This window comes from Purpureocillium lilacinum (genome assembly GCF_023168085.1).
Source record: "Purpureocillium lilacinum CBS 284.36 DNA, scaffold_8, whole genome shotgun sequence".
Lineage (NCBI taxonomy): Eukaryota > Fungi > Ascomycota > Sordariomycetes > Hypocreales > Ophiocordycipitaceae > Purpureocillium > Purpureocillium lilacinum.
This window is the reverse complement of record NW_027072118.1, coordinates 287,897-302,436: the sequence shown is the minus strand read 5'-3', so window position 1 is coordinate 302,436 and position 14,540 is coordinate 287,897. Positions and strand designations below refer to the sequence as shown.

At 65.8% G+C, this 14,540-nt stretch overlaps 6 protein-coding genes across 6 annotated transcripts; 2 read left to right on the top strand and 4 right to left on the bottom strand.

The window, feature by feature from the left end:
- Nucleotides 1–195: 195 nt before the first annotated feature.
- Nucleotides 196–1,435, bottom strand: PLICBS_009963 (uncharacterized protein; the record flags this gene model as incomplete). Its single annotated transcript, XM_018327238.2, has 2 exons — nucleotides 196–1,127; nucleotides 1,177–1,435. 2 exons carry the CDS (start codon nucleotides 1,433–1,435, stop codon nucleotides 196–198), a joined length of 1,191 nt encoding a protein of 396 aa, XP_018174269.2.
- A 1,120-nt stretch (nucleotides 1,436–2,555) lies between these two features.
- On the bottom strand, nucleotides 2,556–3,544 carry PLICBS_009962 (uncharacterized protein; the record flags this gene model as incomplete). The annotated part of the gene is made up of 4 exons (XM_018327239.1): nucleotides 2,556–2,938; nucleotides 2,990–3,098; nucleotides 3,155–3,425; nucleotides 3,480–3,544. 4 exons carry the CDS (start codon nucleotides 3,542–3,544, stop codon nucleotides 2,556–2,558), a joined length of 828 nt encoding a protein of 275 aa, XP_018174270.1.
- A 952-nt stretch (nucleotides 3,545–4,496) lies between these two features.
- On the top strand, nucleotides 4,497–6,145 carry PLICBS_009961 (uncharacterized protein; the record flags this gene model as incomplete). Its single annotated transcript, XM_018327241.2, has 2 exons — nucleotides 4,497–4,551; nucleotides 4,620–6,145. The coding sequence occupies 2 exons, from the start codon at nucleotides 4,497–4,499 to the stop codon at nucleotides 6,143–6,145; spliced, it is 1,581 nt and encodes a 526-aa protein (XP_018174272.2).
- A 681-nt stretch (nucleotides 6,146–6,826) lies between these two features.
- On the top strand, nucleotides 6,827–8,383 carry PLICBS_009960 (intercellular trafficking and secretion; the record flags this gene model as incomplete). The annotated part of the gene is made up of 2 exons (XM_018327242.2): nucleotides 6,827–7,060; nucleotides 7,178–8,383. The coding sequence occupies 2 exons, from the start codon at nucleotides 6,827–6,829 to the stop codon at nucleotides 8,381–8,383; spliced, it is 1,440 nt and encodes a 479-aa protein (XP_018174273.1).
- Nucleotides 8,384–8,743: 360 nt separating this feature from the next.
- PLICBS_009959 (pheromone processing endoprotease) lies at nucleotides 8,744–11,367 on the bottom strand (the record flags this gene model as incomplete). Its single annotated transcript, XM_018327243.2, has 3 exons — nucleotides 8,744–9,545; nucleotides 9,594–10,168; nucleotides 10,222–11,367. The coding sequence occupies 3 exons, from the start codon at nucleotides 11,365–11,367 to the stop codon at nucleotides 8,744–8,746; spliced, it is 2,523 nt and encodes an 840-aa protein (XP_018174274.2).
- Nucleotides 11,368–12,537: 1,170 nt separating this feature from the next.
- Nucleotides 12,538–13,571, bottom strand: PLICBS_009958 (uncharacterized protein; the record flags this gene model as incomplete). Its single annotated transcript, XM_018327245.2, has 2 exons — nucleotides 12,538–13,389; nucleotides 13,479–13,571. The coding sequence occupies 2 exons, from the start codon at nucleotides 13,569–13,571 to the stop codon at nucleotides 12,538–12,540; spliced, it is 945 nt and encodes a 314-aa protein (XP_018174276.1).
- Between the last annotated feature and the right edge of the window lie 969 nt (nucleotides 13,572–14,540).

Sequence of the window (14,540 nt, the reverse complement as noted above, 5' to 3'; positions counted from 1 at the left end):
GAGCGAGTAAATGCAAGGCTTTGTCAATCATATACCATATACCTGCATCAAGCATCGAAACTGGACTGGAAATCATACATGGAGCATCGCTAAACAGTTCAAGACCAAATGCTGTATCTTGCAGACATGCGCATCCCGACAACACGTAAATGCACCAGCCTTAGCAGGGCCGTAGACCTCGTGCATCAGCACAACTCAGGACAGTTCGTGCATCTGCCCACGGTGGTTCTCAGACGTCTGCACCGGTGCCTCGTAGACCATGGGCCGCGGTGCCTGCTGGTATCCCGGAGGCGGCGACACGTAGCCGCCGGAGCCGCTCATAGACGAGACGGCGCCCGGGCTCGTCGGTCCGCTGCCGCGGGGGTCAGCTGCGTACGACTGATGCGGGCTGACGGGCGGCGGCGTCGTGTAGTACATAGGCACCTTGTCGGCGGGCGGATAGTATGACGCGCGACCATCTGCCGGAGCGGCGGGCTGCGGCCGGTAGAGCGGCTGGTTCGGCGGCCGGCCCTGATCGACGGCCGGCGGGATAAAGGTCATGGGCGGCGCGGGTGCGGAATCCTCATTTGCCTTGTGTGACTTTCTCCGCAAGAAGAGAAACACTGCAATGGCCGCAATGGCAAGGACTCCGATCCCGCCGACGACGCCACCGACAATGGCTCCAACCGGCGTGTTGTTGCTGGCGGCCGGGCCGGGCGTAGGGCCGGGCGACGACGATGACGACAAGGGAGACGTCACAACGCCCGAAGACGAGGACGTGACAGACGAGGTAACAGGTGGGCCCGGAGCAGTCGTTGGGTCTGGCGGTTGGCTGCTCGAGGTAAGCGTCTGCGTCGTGGTCCGAGTCGAGGCGGATGTCGTGACGCCGTTGAGGACATGGGCGGTGCACGCCGAGTCGGTGCAGCATACGGGCTTGGGCCCCAGGGCGGCCACGATGTAGCAATGGTTGCCCGCCTCGCAGTAGCTCTCGTCCCTGCAGCACTCGCCGTCGAGGGGCGCGCAGTGAGACTGGCCGCAGCACGTCTTGCCGGCGGCGCAGGGGCCGCTGGGGCAGCATGCCGAACCGCTCGGGAGGCAATAGCCGTAGGAGCAGCACCTGCCGCTCGAGGGACAGCAGCGTCCGAAGCCTTGTCGGTGCGTCAGTGAGATCCTACTCTGCCTGGGGGAGATGCGTACTGGCGCAGTAGCCGTATCCGGCCAAGCACTGCTGCCGGGCGCTCAGCAGGACATCGCGAGGTTGCAAGCTGGTCGACTCGTTGGACAGGCTGGGGCTGAACTTGGACTCGAGGCGCAGTTGGTCAACGACGATCATGACCTTTTCGTACGTCTTTGCGCCAGTGTCGCCATTGGTTGGCTTGACGACGGGGTCAGCTGTCGCTGCCGATGCTGCTGAAGCCCAGAAGAGACTCAACGTGAGCCACGGCGATGAGCGCATGTTGGTGGTGCGTTTCGACATTCAACCGTCGTCTTGACCTTGCAACTACCATGGCCGACAACTAGCAGCGCAAGATGCAGGGAGCCTGCTTTAAGGAAGCCTCGAGCGCGGTGGCTCATGCCTAGGCTGATCGGGGCTGAACCGGGCTGGCGCCGGGAGCGTGGTCGTGAGGATCGGTACAGGCCCAACATGTCAGCCGCACAGCGATATTGAAGCCTCATCGATAGTCTGGGCGCTCACAGCCCATGCCTCTGTGATCCGAGTCTCGGAGCCTGCGGGTGAGACTGAAAAGCTTCCCGGACGACACGTTTGGAAAGGATCAAGTCCGCGTCGGTCTTCATCGGGGCCTCACCCGGCGGCGCCAGGGACAACCGCGTAACACGGCATCGCAACAACGGCCGAAGCCGGGTCGTCGGACACAACTTGCGTCGGTGAGTGCTCCGCGACGCCGCGTGCAGTCTGCAAACGCCACTCGACGCGGTCTGGACCGAACAGGTTGGGCCTGTGCAGCTGCTTGGCGCCGGCCGTGGCGTTGCAGATCCCGGCATTGCTAGCGTCGGGAACCGGGACAAGAGAGCCAATGCTCAGCCGGTGAGTGCGCGTGGTAGGACAAAGAGCCCAAGAGACGCAAGAAGCCAGCGTTCCGGGCCGCGTTCGGCAAAGGCTCATGTTGTTGAACAGATGCCACGCGGAAACTGGTCAAGACACAAGGACCTATACGCTATCGGCGCAGAGCCAGCGTTGTACGACGCCCCTGCTGGCATCCGTCTTGACTCTTGCTCGTCGATTGGCACCTCGCGGCCTCGCTTTGCGCTGTCTCAACAATGGGAACTGGGCATGAAGTCGGGCAAAGTTTGGATTCCTCGAAGCTTGATTCCGCTACGATTAGACTTCCGGCGGGACCCCGCAGTTACCCGTGGGTGCTAAATTTAGCGATCTACGGCACGACACAGGGCTCCAGAGTCAAAGTTTCAGCGGTCGCAGCGCCTCCGGCCCCCCCCCCCAACTGGAGGTTCAGGTTCCATCCCGGTCCCGTCCCGCCCTGTCCCGTCTGCGTTCACAGAGTGAATCCAAATTCGCCAACCCTGCGTCAAACCGTTGCTCAACCCCAACGCAACGCTCAACGCCGCAGCATGCGCGAGAAGAGACCGCGCTTCTTCTTCTTCTCCCCATCCCCTTCCCTCTCGCTCTCCTCCTCATCCGGCTTGTCCCTCTGCTCCTGCGGGTCCAGCTGGGTCGTGTTCTCGTCCATGACCTGCTGGGCCAGCGAGACCGTGTCCTGGCTGGGCGGCAGCGCCTCGGCGCCCTCGGCGGGCTTGTTGAACAGGTCCATCACCTTGCCGGGGCCCTTGATCCTCTCGTAGACGGCGAGCGTGGTGCCGAACTGCGTGTCGCCGCCGGCCTTGATGGCGTCGAGCAGCTGCAGCGCGTAGGTCTGGCAGTTGTTGGTGATGAGGTTGTACGCCGGCCTCTCGTCCCTGATGGACTCGATGACCGACTCGCCTGGGCGCTCGTCAGCAAGTCGACACGGTCAAGTGCATGGGTGAGCGTTACCGGCCCGCCGGACGGCGTCGTCGTTGAAGCGCGTCTCGCCGACGCTAAACGTCCGCCACTCCTCGCGCTTGATCCGTTCGTTGGTGTATATGACGTGGAAGCTCTCGTCCTGCGCGCGTCAGCAGCCCGTCTCCAGCGCGAGAGCGGCCGCCGCGCCCGACTCACCATCCACAGCTGGTGGGCAAACTCGCCGACGAGGACGGCCCAGTGCTGCGTCGGGTCCGGGTACCTGTTGATCTTGTCGGTGATCATCTTGCCGAGGCCCGTCTCCTCGGCGAACCACTTGCCCGCGAGGCCGCCGACGGGGTGCCACCCGACCTCGACGGGGCGCGGCGGGCCGTCGAGCAGCGGCTCCGTCACGGGGACGGCGTTGGGCTGGTGGCCGAGCCCGATGGCATGCTTGAGGGCGAGCTCGCCTTTGTTGAGGTTCTTTTGGCTGGCGGGCGTCTGTCAGTGAGGCGAGCCCGGCGCGGGGGCGCGGCTAGCGTACAGAAAGTCGTTGATCTTGTCCCGCTTCCTCTCGCGGGTCTCGGCATCTTGGTCGGACTCGGCCATGTCGCGCGGTTGCTTCCTGTCGCCAGCGCGGTTGTGAGTTGCAGGGAACAATCATGGCTGATGTTGGCGCGTCTTAGTGGCAGCGACTGGCAGAGCCCGTTTCACGTGAGGCGCAGCCCCCCAGCACGGGGCGCACCGGATGGTGGTTCGCTGCCAGGCCGCCCTGGATGCGCAACAGTGCTTCTTGGCCGGCAATCACGAGCGGTTCGCAATGGGATGAATCCTCGGGGCCGGAGGCATCTGCGTCGTCGCCGCGATGCGCTGCCGGGTAGCTCGCGACTCAATGGCAGCCGAGACATGTATCTGTACTTCAATGTGTGACTGTGCGACACACCGTGTCTATGTTTCGGACCGCTAGAGCAGCACTCAGCACTACGATGCCACATTTGCACGTGCACTTGGCCGACGCAGTGCCTCTTGCATGAGGAATCTGTTCTTGGGTGTCTGGATACCTGGCACGCAAATGGCGAGGAGCCAGGCGGTTGCGAATTCGCCGCCGCTCGGGTCCCACGTGGCGAGGCCGAAACGACCCGACATGATGAGGTCGGTGCTGGCCGTCCATGGCATCTACTACCGCATCGCAGAGGCCCTACTAACGACGGAGTACCACGTCCGTGCTGCCATTCATTAGCACCAGGGGTCGGCTGCCGGCGTGGAATGCCACGCGGCGCGCAGCTGGCATTACACTTTCTTAGCCCGCAGTCGTGCGAGGAGGAAAAGTCGGCGGCGCCGATCGAAGGGAACGGAACGGAAGGCACGTGACCCGGCTCAACGGTACGTACCGCGTGCAGGGCGCCACGCCGCCGGTTCCGTTGGGCGGCCGCGGGTGCCATTCAGGGACTCAGCACGTCCCTCCAAAAAGTCGGCATCGCGCGCTGACCCCTTCTCCCCCATCTCCATCGGCGCAACCAGCCCATGTCAACCTGACCGCCAAACTCTCCCATCCACAGCCATGAGCGCATCCTCCGCCGTCGCCAGGAGAGCGGCCGCCCGGAGCCCCCTGCTAGGTTAGTCTGGTCCCCGGCGCCCGAGTGCTGCGGGACGAGCCCCTCTGACGAGCGAGCGAACGCTGCAGCCAGGAACCTTCGACACATCTCGCCGGCCCTCATCTCGCGCCATGTCGGCAGGCAGTCGCAGGTGCCGGCGCTGGCGCTGCTGATACCGATGCGCCATGCCAGCACCGAGCACCACCGGTCGGACGCGCAAAGCGGGCCCCCGCCCGGGTTCAACGTCGAGCAGGCTAAGAGGCCGCTGCCCAAGGACGACAAGCCGGCCGAGAAGAAGCCCGAGACGAGCGCCGACATGACCAAGGCGGAGGCGGCCATGGCGGACCTCGCGGCCAAGAAGGGCGACGCGGCGGAGAAGCAGGAGGTGGCCAAGGCGGACAAGGAGGACAAGAAGCTGACGCTGTGGCAAAAGGTGAAGAAGGAGGCGCAGCACTACTGGGACGGCACCAAGCTGCTCGGGGCCGAGATCAAGATCAGCTGGCGGCTGGCGCTCAAGATGGCGGCGGGCTACGACCTGACGCGGCGCGAGCACAAGCAGCTGCAGCGGACGGTGCAGGACCTGGGCCGGCTGGTGCCCTTTTCCGTCTTCATCATCGTGCCGCTGGGCGAGGCGCTGCTGCCGCTGGCGCTCAAGCTGTTCCCCAACATGCTGCCGAGCACGTACGAGGGCCAAAAGTCAAAGGACGCCAAGGCCAGCCTGCTGCGGTCGACGCGCAAGGAGGTCAGCACGTTCCTGCGGCAGACGCTCAAGGAGACGGGCCTGCCGCTGAGCCCGGCGACGGCGCAGAAGGAGGAGTTTGCCAACTTCTTCCGCAAGGTGCGGTCAACGGGCGAGGCGCCGACGGCCGAGGACGTCATCAAGGTGTGCAAGATCTTCCGGGACGACCTGACGCTCGACAACCTGTCGCGGCCGCAGCTCGTGTCCATGTGCAAGTACATGAACCTCAACACGTTTGGCACGGACATGATGCTGCGGTACCAGGTGCGGCACCGGATGCGGCAGATCAAGCGCGACGACAAGGCCATCAGCTTCGAGGGCGTCGACAGCCTGACCGTGTTGGAGCTGCAGCTGGCGTGCGCGGCGCGCGGCATCCGCACGCACAGCGTGTCGCCGGCGCGGATGCGGACGGACCTGCAGAGCTGGCTGGACCTGCGCCTGCGCGAGGGCGTGCCGTCGACGCTGCTGGTGCTCAGCAACGCCTACATGTACGGGCAGGGGTCGGGCGAGGGCTCGAGCCAGATCGACGCGCTGACGGGCGTGCTGTCGTCGATCCCCGAGGAGCTGTTCCACGAGATTGAGCTCGAGGTGCACAACGCCGAGGGCGCCGCCACCAACAAGCAGCGCCTCGAGGTGCTGCGCGAGCAGCAGGAGCTCATCGAGGAGGAGAACGAGCAGAACGAGGAGAGCCAGAGCACGGGCATGGCGACGCCGCGCGACGTCGACGACATTGACGAGAAGGAGGAGCGCCAGATGACGGCCGAGGCGGCGGGCGTCGAAAAGTCGACGGCGGGCGAGATGGTCGAGGCCGAGCGGGAGCAGGCCCAGGCGGCCGAGGAGGCGCCCAAGAAGCCCGGCGAGCAGCAGAAGCCCTGAGCGGGCGTGGGGAGGAGCCCCCCCAACTCCATTCTACGAGTTTCCTATGTGTGTCGTGTAACTATATATACATGCGCCTGGCTGGACGGCGCGGCGGATAGACGATAGACGGGTTTTGCTTTGCGCGTGCATTGATGAGCCAGTGAAGCCCGGCGCGCATGCTGTCTCCAGTACCGTGAACTCGGCGTCGTCAACCGAGTGGACTCGTCGGTGGTGGAGTGCTGACAGGTACCCGCCCGCCTGGCCGCGGCAGGCGCTGCGTCATCGTCGCATGCGGACCTGTTGGGCGGGCACCTTGGTCAACCATTTCCATCGCCGCGCAGTAAGCAACCTCGCACTGACCGCCCTCGAAAATCAACTGAGGCAGCCAGACCCGTGAAGGGGGCAACGACACACAGTTTTGAGCCGCTACAGTGCCCCCCAGCGACGGCTCGTTGCCTCCAGCCAGAGCGACCCAAGTACCCCGTAGCAGCCGAGCGCCAGCCGCCAACGTGGGCCGGCCGCCCGCCCGGCACCTGTGGACCCCCACCAGCTCGTCGAGCTCACGACCACCTCACCTCACCTCGTTGCTCCCGCCGGCTGCCTATCCTCCTCCTGCCCCATCACCCTTCCCGTCGCCCACCCAGCGCAGCATAACCTCCCATCCGCATATCCCGCGACTCAGAAGTTCGCCCGCCCGGCATGGCGGACGACCACGAAAACTTCTCCAACGTCTCGTGGAGCGAGCACGTCCACGACCAGACGTCGCGCCTCCCGCCCGCCGAGGAGCCCGGCCACACCATGGAAGGCCCGTCGACGGGCATCGAGGGCGAGCCCCCGCTGGGCGGCGACCGCCTTGAATGCACCGTCGGCACGCCCCTCAAGGAAAATGACGGCAGCAAGGACGCTTTTGTGTCGTACCTCATCACCACCCACGTATGTGCTGCCCTGCGCAACTCCCCCCGCCCCCTCCCGCGTTCGCTGTCCCCATCGCGGGCGGCAGCTTGATACGCCCTGACGACCGGCCGTCCCGCTGACAACCGCGCCCTCCAGTCCACGTTCCCCTCGTTCCAGCGCCCGACCGTGTCCGTCCGTCGCCGCTTCACCGACTTCGTCTTCCTCTTCAAGCAGCTGTCGCGCGACTTCCCCGCCGCGGCCGTCCCGCCGCTGCCCGACAAGCAGCGCATGGAGTACGTCCGCGGCGACCGTTTCGGCGGCGACTTCACGGCCCGGCGCGCCCACTCGCTGCAGCGCTTCCTGCGCCGCCTGGCGCTGCACCCGACGCTCCGCCGCGCGCCCATACTGCACGTCTTCCTCGAGAGCCCGGACTGGAACGCCACGGTCCGCAGCCGGAGCACGCGCGCCAGCCTCGCCAGCGACGGCGGCTCCGGCGGCGGTGGAGGAGGCGGCGGCGGCGGGAGCGGCGTCTTTGACAACTTTGCCGACACCTTCATCAACGCCTTCACCAAGGTGCACAAGCCGGACCGGCGCTTCATCGAGGTCAAGGACAAGAGCGACAAGCTCGACGAGGACCTGGGCCACATCGAAAAGGTGGTGGCGCGCGTGGTGCGCCGCGAGGCCGACCTCGAGGCCGACCTGCGCGACCTGGCGGAGCAGTTCCAGAAGCTCATCACACTCGAGCCCGGCGTCGAGCCTGCCGTGCACGCCTTCGCCGCGTCGGTCGAGGACACGGCCGCGGGCCTGCGCGGCCTGCGCGACGTGACCGACCAGGACTACCTGGGCTCCCTGCGCGACATGCAGGCCTACTCGCTCTCCCTCAAGGCCCTGCTGCGCGCCCGCGAGCAGAAGCAGCTCGACCACGAACAGCTGACCGAGTACCTCAACAAGTCGACGGCCGAGCGCGATAGCCTCGCCTCGGGCCACGGCGGCGGGGGCGGGGGCGGCCTCGGCAGCAGCGCGGCGGGACTCGTCGGCGGGCTGGGCGGCAACTTCATCCGCTCCAAGATCGAGGACGTGCGCGGCGTCGACCACGAGCAGGCCCGCCGCGAGCGCGCCCGCAAGCTCGAGCTGCGCGTCGAGGAGCTCACCACCGAGGTGGAGCGCGCCCGCCGCACCAGCGACATGTTCGACGACGAGGTCGTCCGCGAGGTGGCCGACTTTGAGCGCATCAAGCGCTGCGAGTTCAAGGCCCAGCTCGGCGGCCTGGCCGACGCCCACGTCGCCTTCTACGGCGAGGTCGCCGACATTTGGGAGCGCTACGTCCGGGAGATGGAGAAGGAGGGCGTCGCCGCGGCGTGATTGATCGAACCCCCCCCCCTTGGCTCGCGTAGCCAACACGGGACAGACAGCCTCACCGCGAGACATGACTTTGATTTTGAGATTCGGGGCGGTCCGGGCGGGCGTTTGGGGCGTTGGGAACGGCCTGTAAACCAACAAGCAACCTTTCACTTTTCACCTTGTCTTCTGCCAGAGCGCAACTGCTGCACATTAGACGGAAACAATGACCAAGATCTATTTCGTAATGCAAACTCCGGCCCGCATGCCTAGTAGTGACCCTTTGTATGCAAAGCTGTTCAGGCCCCCTCCCTTTCCTCCCGTCTCTTTACAGTCCTATGCTGCCGTCGCTCGCTCGCCGGGGTTTATATCCCCCCCACTCAATCACGGGCGGCTCTGACCTAGCGGCTGCTTCTCGGCCGCCTTCTCGTCCACGGCGCCGCCCTCGTCGTCGCTCTCCTCGCCCAGCACGTACTGCTGGTCCGCCTCATCCACGCCCGCCAGCCGCTCGGCGGAGCGGTCGCGGTACGCGTCGAACTCGTCGTCGTCGTCGCTGCCCATGGCGAAGGCGTCGTAGAGCTCGCCGCCGCGCGTGCGCCGGCCCTTGCCCTTCTTGGCGGCCGCCTTCTCCGGGTTGAGGCCGTCGCGCTCCTCCTCGTCGAGCAGCTCAAACTCGTAGTCGTCGCGCGGGTTGTTGCGGAGGCGACGGCGCCGGGCGATCCACAGGTAGATGCCGAGGCCGATGCAGAAGACGACGATGAGGCCGAGCGCGCCGTAGATCCAGACCTGCGCCGTCTTGGAGGCCCCAAATGTGGGGAACTTGTCGATCCAGGACGAGGCGGCCGTGGTGGCCTCGGCGTGCGGGTCGTCGGTGGCGACGGGCGTCGGCTTGGCGGCCGGCTTTGTCGGTCTCTCGGGGTGATCCGTGGGCTTCGTGACGGTGTCCTCGTGGGTGGGCTCGGGCGCGGCGGGGACGGTCGAGGTGGCCGCCGGGGGCGTGACCGTGGACGAGATCTTGTCGTGATCGGCGTCGTCGTCGGCATTGGGCATGGGAAGCAGCGTCGTCTTGTCGGCGTCAATCGACTCTCCCCACAGCTTCAGGTGCCAGTCGACAAAGGTTCCGTTGTGCTCGTTCTCCTTGGTGTCGCGCACGACCAGCGTCCACTTGCCCACTCCGGTTTCGCCCCTGCTCACGTTAGCTCGTCGCCTGGGCCTGGGTCGTCGCGTCACTTACCAATGAGCGACACTCATAAATGTCCAGTCCTTGTAGCCTCCGGCGTGCTCGTCGTCCTTGCGGGCCGTTGCGATGTGGCTGACCACCTTGGCCGGGCTTATGAGGTCCACGCTCAGGTCGCCGCGGCGCGTGTGCTCGACGTTCATGGTCACGGTGACGTGCTCCAGGCGGGCCAGGTTGGCCTCCTTGAGCATGTCCTTGGTGACCTCGAAGTCGACAATGAGCCCGTTCTTGCCCTCGGGGATGAACTTCTTGACGTGCAGCCACGGTGAAAAGTACCAGGCCTGCGGCTTGACCTTTTCCCACGTCTTGGCCTTTTCGACGAGCGCGTACGAGTCGATCTTGCCGTAGCCAAAGATGTGGCTGAACTGCTTGCCGATGGCCGTCTTCTGCCACGCGGCGTCCGTGTCGGCCACGGGCTTGGCCGTGTCCATGGCGAGGTACTGGAGATCGCGCCATGACAGATCGGACCGCACCTGCATGACGAGCGCAAAGATGCCCGCGGCGAGGGGGGCGGCCGCCGACGTGCCGCCGTGGCCCGTCGCGCACTTGTTTTCGCCGACATCAGTCGTGTGCTGGAGCCACAGATTAGCATGCATCATCACGCGCGGCAAGGGGCTGGACCTACGATGGAGTCGCCGTTGCCGCTGCTGTACGTCACGACGAGGTTGGCGGAGCAGTGCTCCGAGTAGTACGGGTGCTTGCCGGCGCGGTCGACGGCGCCGACGGTGATGCTGTAGATGGAGTTTGTGTACCCGTCAAAGTTGCAGTTGTCGTCGCTCGCGGCGCCGTTGCCGCTGGCAAAGACGTAGATGGAGCCGAGGCCGCCGCGGCCCTTCTGGATGCCCTGCAGCATGGCGCGTCGGATGAGGACGCCGGGGGCCTCCATGGACCTGCCGTCGTCGCGGGGTCCCCACGAGCACGAGTAGATCTGGTTGTCCTGGTACTTGTAGATCATGGCCTCGGCCTCGTCGGCGTCGCTGATGGGCTTGCTGAGGATGCGGATGCCGGCAATCTTGGAGTCGTAGGCGACGCCGATGCCGCACACGTCGTTGCGGACCGCAGAGACCTCGCCGGCGCAGCGCGTGCCGTGGCGGTCGTCCGAGAGCCGCGGCTTCGGGTCCGGGCCCGGGTCGTTAAAGTCCCACGAGCCGGCGGCAAAGTAGTTGTCACGCAGGTCGCGGCTGTTCATGTCGAGCCCGTCGTCGACAATGGCGACGGTGGCATTCTTGCCCGTGATGCCCTCGAGCCACAGACCGGTCACGTTGACGTCGTGGCCGAGCTCGACCGTGTTCATCAGGTGCCACTGCTCCGTGAAGATGGGGTCGGCGATGTCAAGCGTCTTCATGAGCCTGGACTGCTGCTGGACGGCCGCGGCGACGGGCGTGCCGAACGCACGAGGCGGGAGGGGCGCGAGCGCGGGCGCGGGGGGGATGACTCGCTTCTCCAGCCGCATGCGCGCCTCTTGCTTCGTGGCCAGCAGCACGCCGTCGAGCACGTCGCGCCCGCCGACGTCGCGTTTCCGCCGCCGGCTGTCTTGAATCTCTCGCCGGACGACATCGTGGTCGGCCTTGGCTGAGCGGAAGACGTGGTGGTCGGCAAGCTCGCCGAGCTGGCCTTCGTGCTCGAGACCGAGGCGGGCGGCGACGTGTGCGACGGGCGTGCGTCGGTCAAGGTGAAGGACGTAGTAGTCGTTCTTTTCGTAGTCTCGAGGGAGGGCGGCTTGCGAGAGGGCGGCCAGGCCCACGAGGCCGAGCAGAGAGGCGGCCTTCATGGCGGAGGTCGGTGGTCCGGGAGGTGCGCAGAGGCGGAGCGCAGAGGGCGGGAGCGCAGGCAATCGAAACCTAAAACATGGATGACTGGAGAGACGGACGCAGCGGTCAACGCCGGGGTGCTGGACGGGCGAGATACGGTTTTCGTGGCCTCCGTGAGCGCGAAGATGCGGGCGGACACTTGGTAGGGAGAGAGAGCGCACAGATGGCCTGACGCAGGGGTCGCGGGGCGCCACGTACGTGCCGAGGGTCGGCAGAGGGTATCACGAAAACGACACGCCAGGTGCGAAAACGACGGACGGTTGTGATGCGAACGATGGGTATGGACGGCAGGCGAGGATGGAGGAGTCGGAGTCGGAGCCGCAGTCGAGGGTGAGAGAGAGGCGTCGTGGCCTCGACTTGGGTTGGCTGGTCCGGCAGCAGCAGAGTCTCAGGCTGGCACATCGAGCGGCGCCCACTGGACGGGACATGTCAATCCAGTGGAGAGGGTGTCACTGCGCCGCCGCCAAGGAGGGAAGGTCAAAGCAAAGTACCAGGTACCGCGTCTGCAGCGTCTGGGCGCCGATGCAGCGCGTCCTGCTACACGTCACGTGGCTGGGCCGCCCTGAGATGACCCGTCCAGGACCCCGAACGAGTGGGTTCCAGGCCCCATGCGCGCTGCAACCCCAGGCGCCATCTGCGTTCTGCATCTGCGTTCTGCAACACAACTGGGAACCTGAAGGTTGCCTGCTGCTTCGTCGTCTCAATTCTCGGCGCACTTGTCCATCGACTGTCCCAGCTGCTTCGCCACTCGCTCGCCCTCCTGTCTACACCACAGACGAGTCTTGCTGCGGTGCCCAAGCCGTCCATGGCCTTGGGAACATGTTTGCTGATGCGCAAGACCCGTGGCGCTGGGTCTTCTCAATAGGTAACGTCAATAACCAGCCACACCCACACTTTCACCACATACGGCGGCAATGTAGGTTTGCTGCACGAGTCTATTCTTCATTGCATCGTCGCCCGCGACCCCAAACTTGGGCGGGCGCCGCGCGCGCGCGCTCTATGTTGTCGCTATTGGTCTACAGTGAAATGGAATACGGCGCTGCTCTATTCAGCGACCCCATCCGCGCTGCTCCCCGCGATGACATCGTCGTCACCCACCCCCACCCTCCCGCTCCTGCGCTTCCCGCCCGCTACAATGACGCCTCCTTGTGAATCTCTATGCCCGGCGGGGCTCCCGTTAGGGCCTTGCACTGGGCGTAGATGACGAACTGGCCCGAGACCAGGGCGCAGGTCATGACGACTCGCGGGCCCAGCCCCGTCAGCAGCAGGCGCTTGGGGCCGAACTCGCGGGCCAGCTGCCACATGCGGTAGGCGGCCGACTCGTTGGGGTTGCCGGCGCCCTTGTTGATGGCGGACAGCAGGGTGTCGGCCGGGTGGGAGAGGACGGCGGCGGCGGCGCCCGCGGCGAGGCCCGAGGTGAGCTCGACGCCGGTGGACTCGAGGCGGGACAGGCGGGCCTTGCGCTCGGGGCCCATGGAGCGGAAGATGAGCTCGTTGACGGCCTCGTGGACGGAGAACTGGCCGACGGCAAAGGGCACCTGCTTGAAGAGGAGGGGCACGAAGCCCGAGTAGAAGCCGCGGAAGCCCTCCTCGCGGGCCATGCGCATGAAACCCGACGTCAGGCCCGAGGCATAGCCGCGCTGGGAGACGAGGCGGATGCGCGTGGCCTCGAGCGGGCAGAGCAGGATGTCGGCGAAGAACTCGGCCGACGCGCTGGCCGTCAGGTAGACGGCGGTGCGGTGCGGGACGGCCTCGGCGGGCCCGCCCAGCAGGCCAATGTACTTTTTCTTGAAGAACTCGTAGCCGGCGAACTTGGCGCCGCCCTGGACGAGGTAGCCGACGGCCGTGGGGCCGAAGCCGGTGAGCAGGGCCGAGGCGCCCTCCTTGGCGACGATGCTGCGGCCGGCCTGGACCATGTTGAGGCCCTTCATGGCGTCGTCGACCTGGATGCGCGTCTTGACGACGTCGATGGGTGTGGCGGCCTGGTGTGTGCGGGCGGACTGGTTAGCATTCATGTCGATGCGAGGCGAGGTGAGGTCAGACTTGAAGGCGTCAATTGATGGAAACTCACCCCGTGCGTCGACGTGGCGGCCAGCGCGCCGGCGGCAAAGAACTTGACATAGTCGCTGACGGTAAAGTTGGGCAGCTCGTCCTTGGAGGCCATGGCGGCGGCGGGACGCGCGACGGGACGCGGCGCTGGGCTTCGTCAACGGGCAATGGCTGGCCGCTGCGATGGAACGGAACAATGGCAGGGCAAGAGTTGATGATGATGGTGATGGTGATGATGATGAGGTGGTGCCGAGTCTCCCGCCGCTCCTCGTCCTTGTCGCACAGGCTGGGGGCGCGGCGCCCAAGGCCCTGTTATCATCGCGGCCAGGGCGGATGACGTCGTTCCGGACTCTCCGCGGCCTCAGCCTGCTCGCAATCGGCCGGCATGCTACTGGCGTGCCTGGAAAGCTTGTTCTCCATAGCGTGCCACGCCGGGACGGCGGCGCCATTGGGGGGGGGAGGAGGGGGGACCGCCCGCCGGCCGCGATCGGGCCCCTCGGCACCGGCTGCGGCGAATGGTCCAGGTGCCGGGCGTATCTTTGGCAGTTGCTTGCATTGTGCTCCCGTATGTGATCATGTCGAATTCCGCGGTCCATCGCGGCAGCACCCTGCTTGCACGGGCGCCAGAGGTGGGTTGCGTGTAAACACCAGCTTTGCTTGCTGCAATGGACGGCTCTGGAGGCTCACTCAGTGAAGCCAGCCCCCCCTGCAAGTGCGCCCCCCAGCGAGCAATCAGGTCAGCATTACAGAGATCGGCGCCGCTGCCGCTCCGGCTCTGGAGAGGAAAGCGTCCCGTCGGCAGCTCGCGCCTCGTTTCATCGCTGTTGGGGGTTTGGTGCCGGCGCTGCCCCACAGTCTGGGCTCTGGACTCTGCCGTGGCCCGCCCGCAACCCAAGATACAGAGAGAGACGCCAGGCTAGCTTAGGGAGTAACAAGTTGCCATTTGTTCCCCTGCCTTTGTTCTCGTGGAACCGTGATATATGCCCTTTGGCTTGGACATGGCGACAGGCCCGGGCATTGAGTCGCTCGACGCCGCCTATACGAGCCCCCTCTGCTCCGGGATCCCTCTTCTGTAACTGGCCCA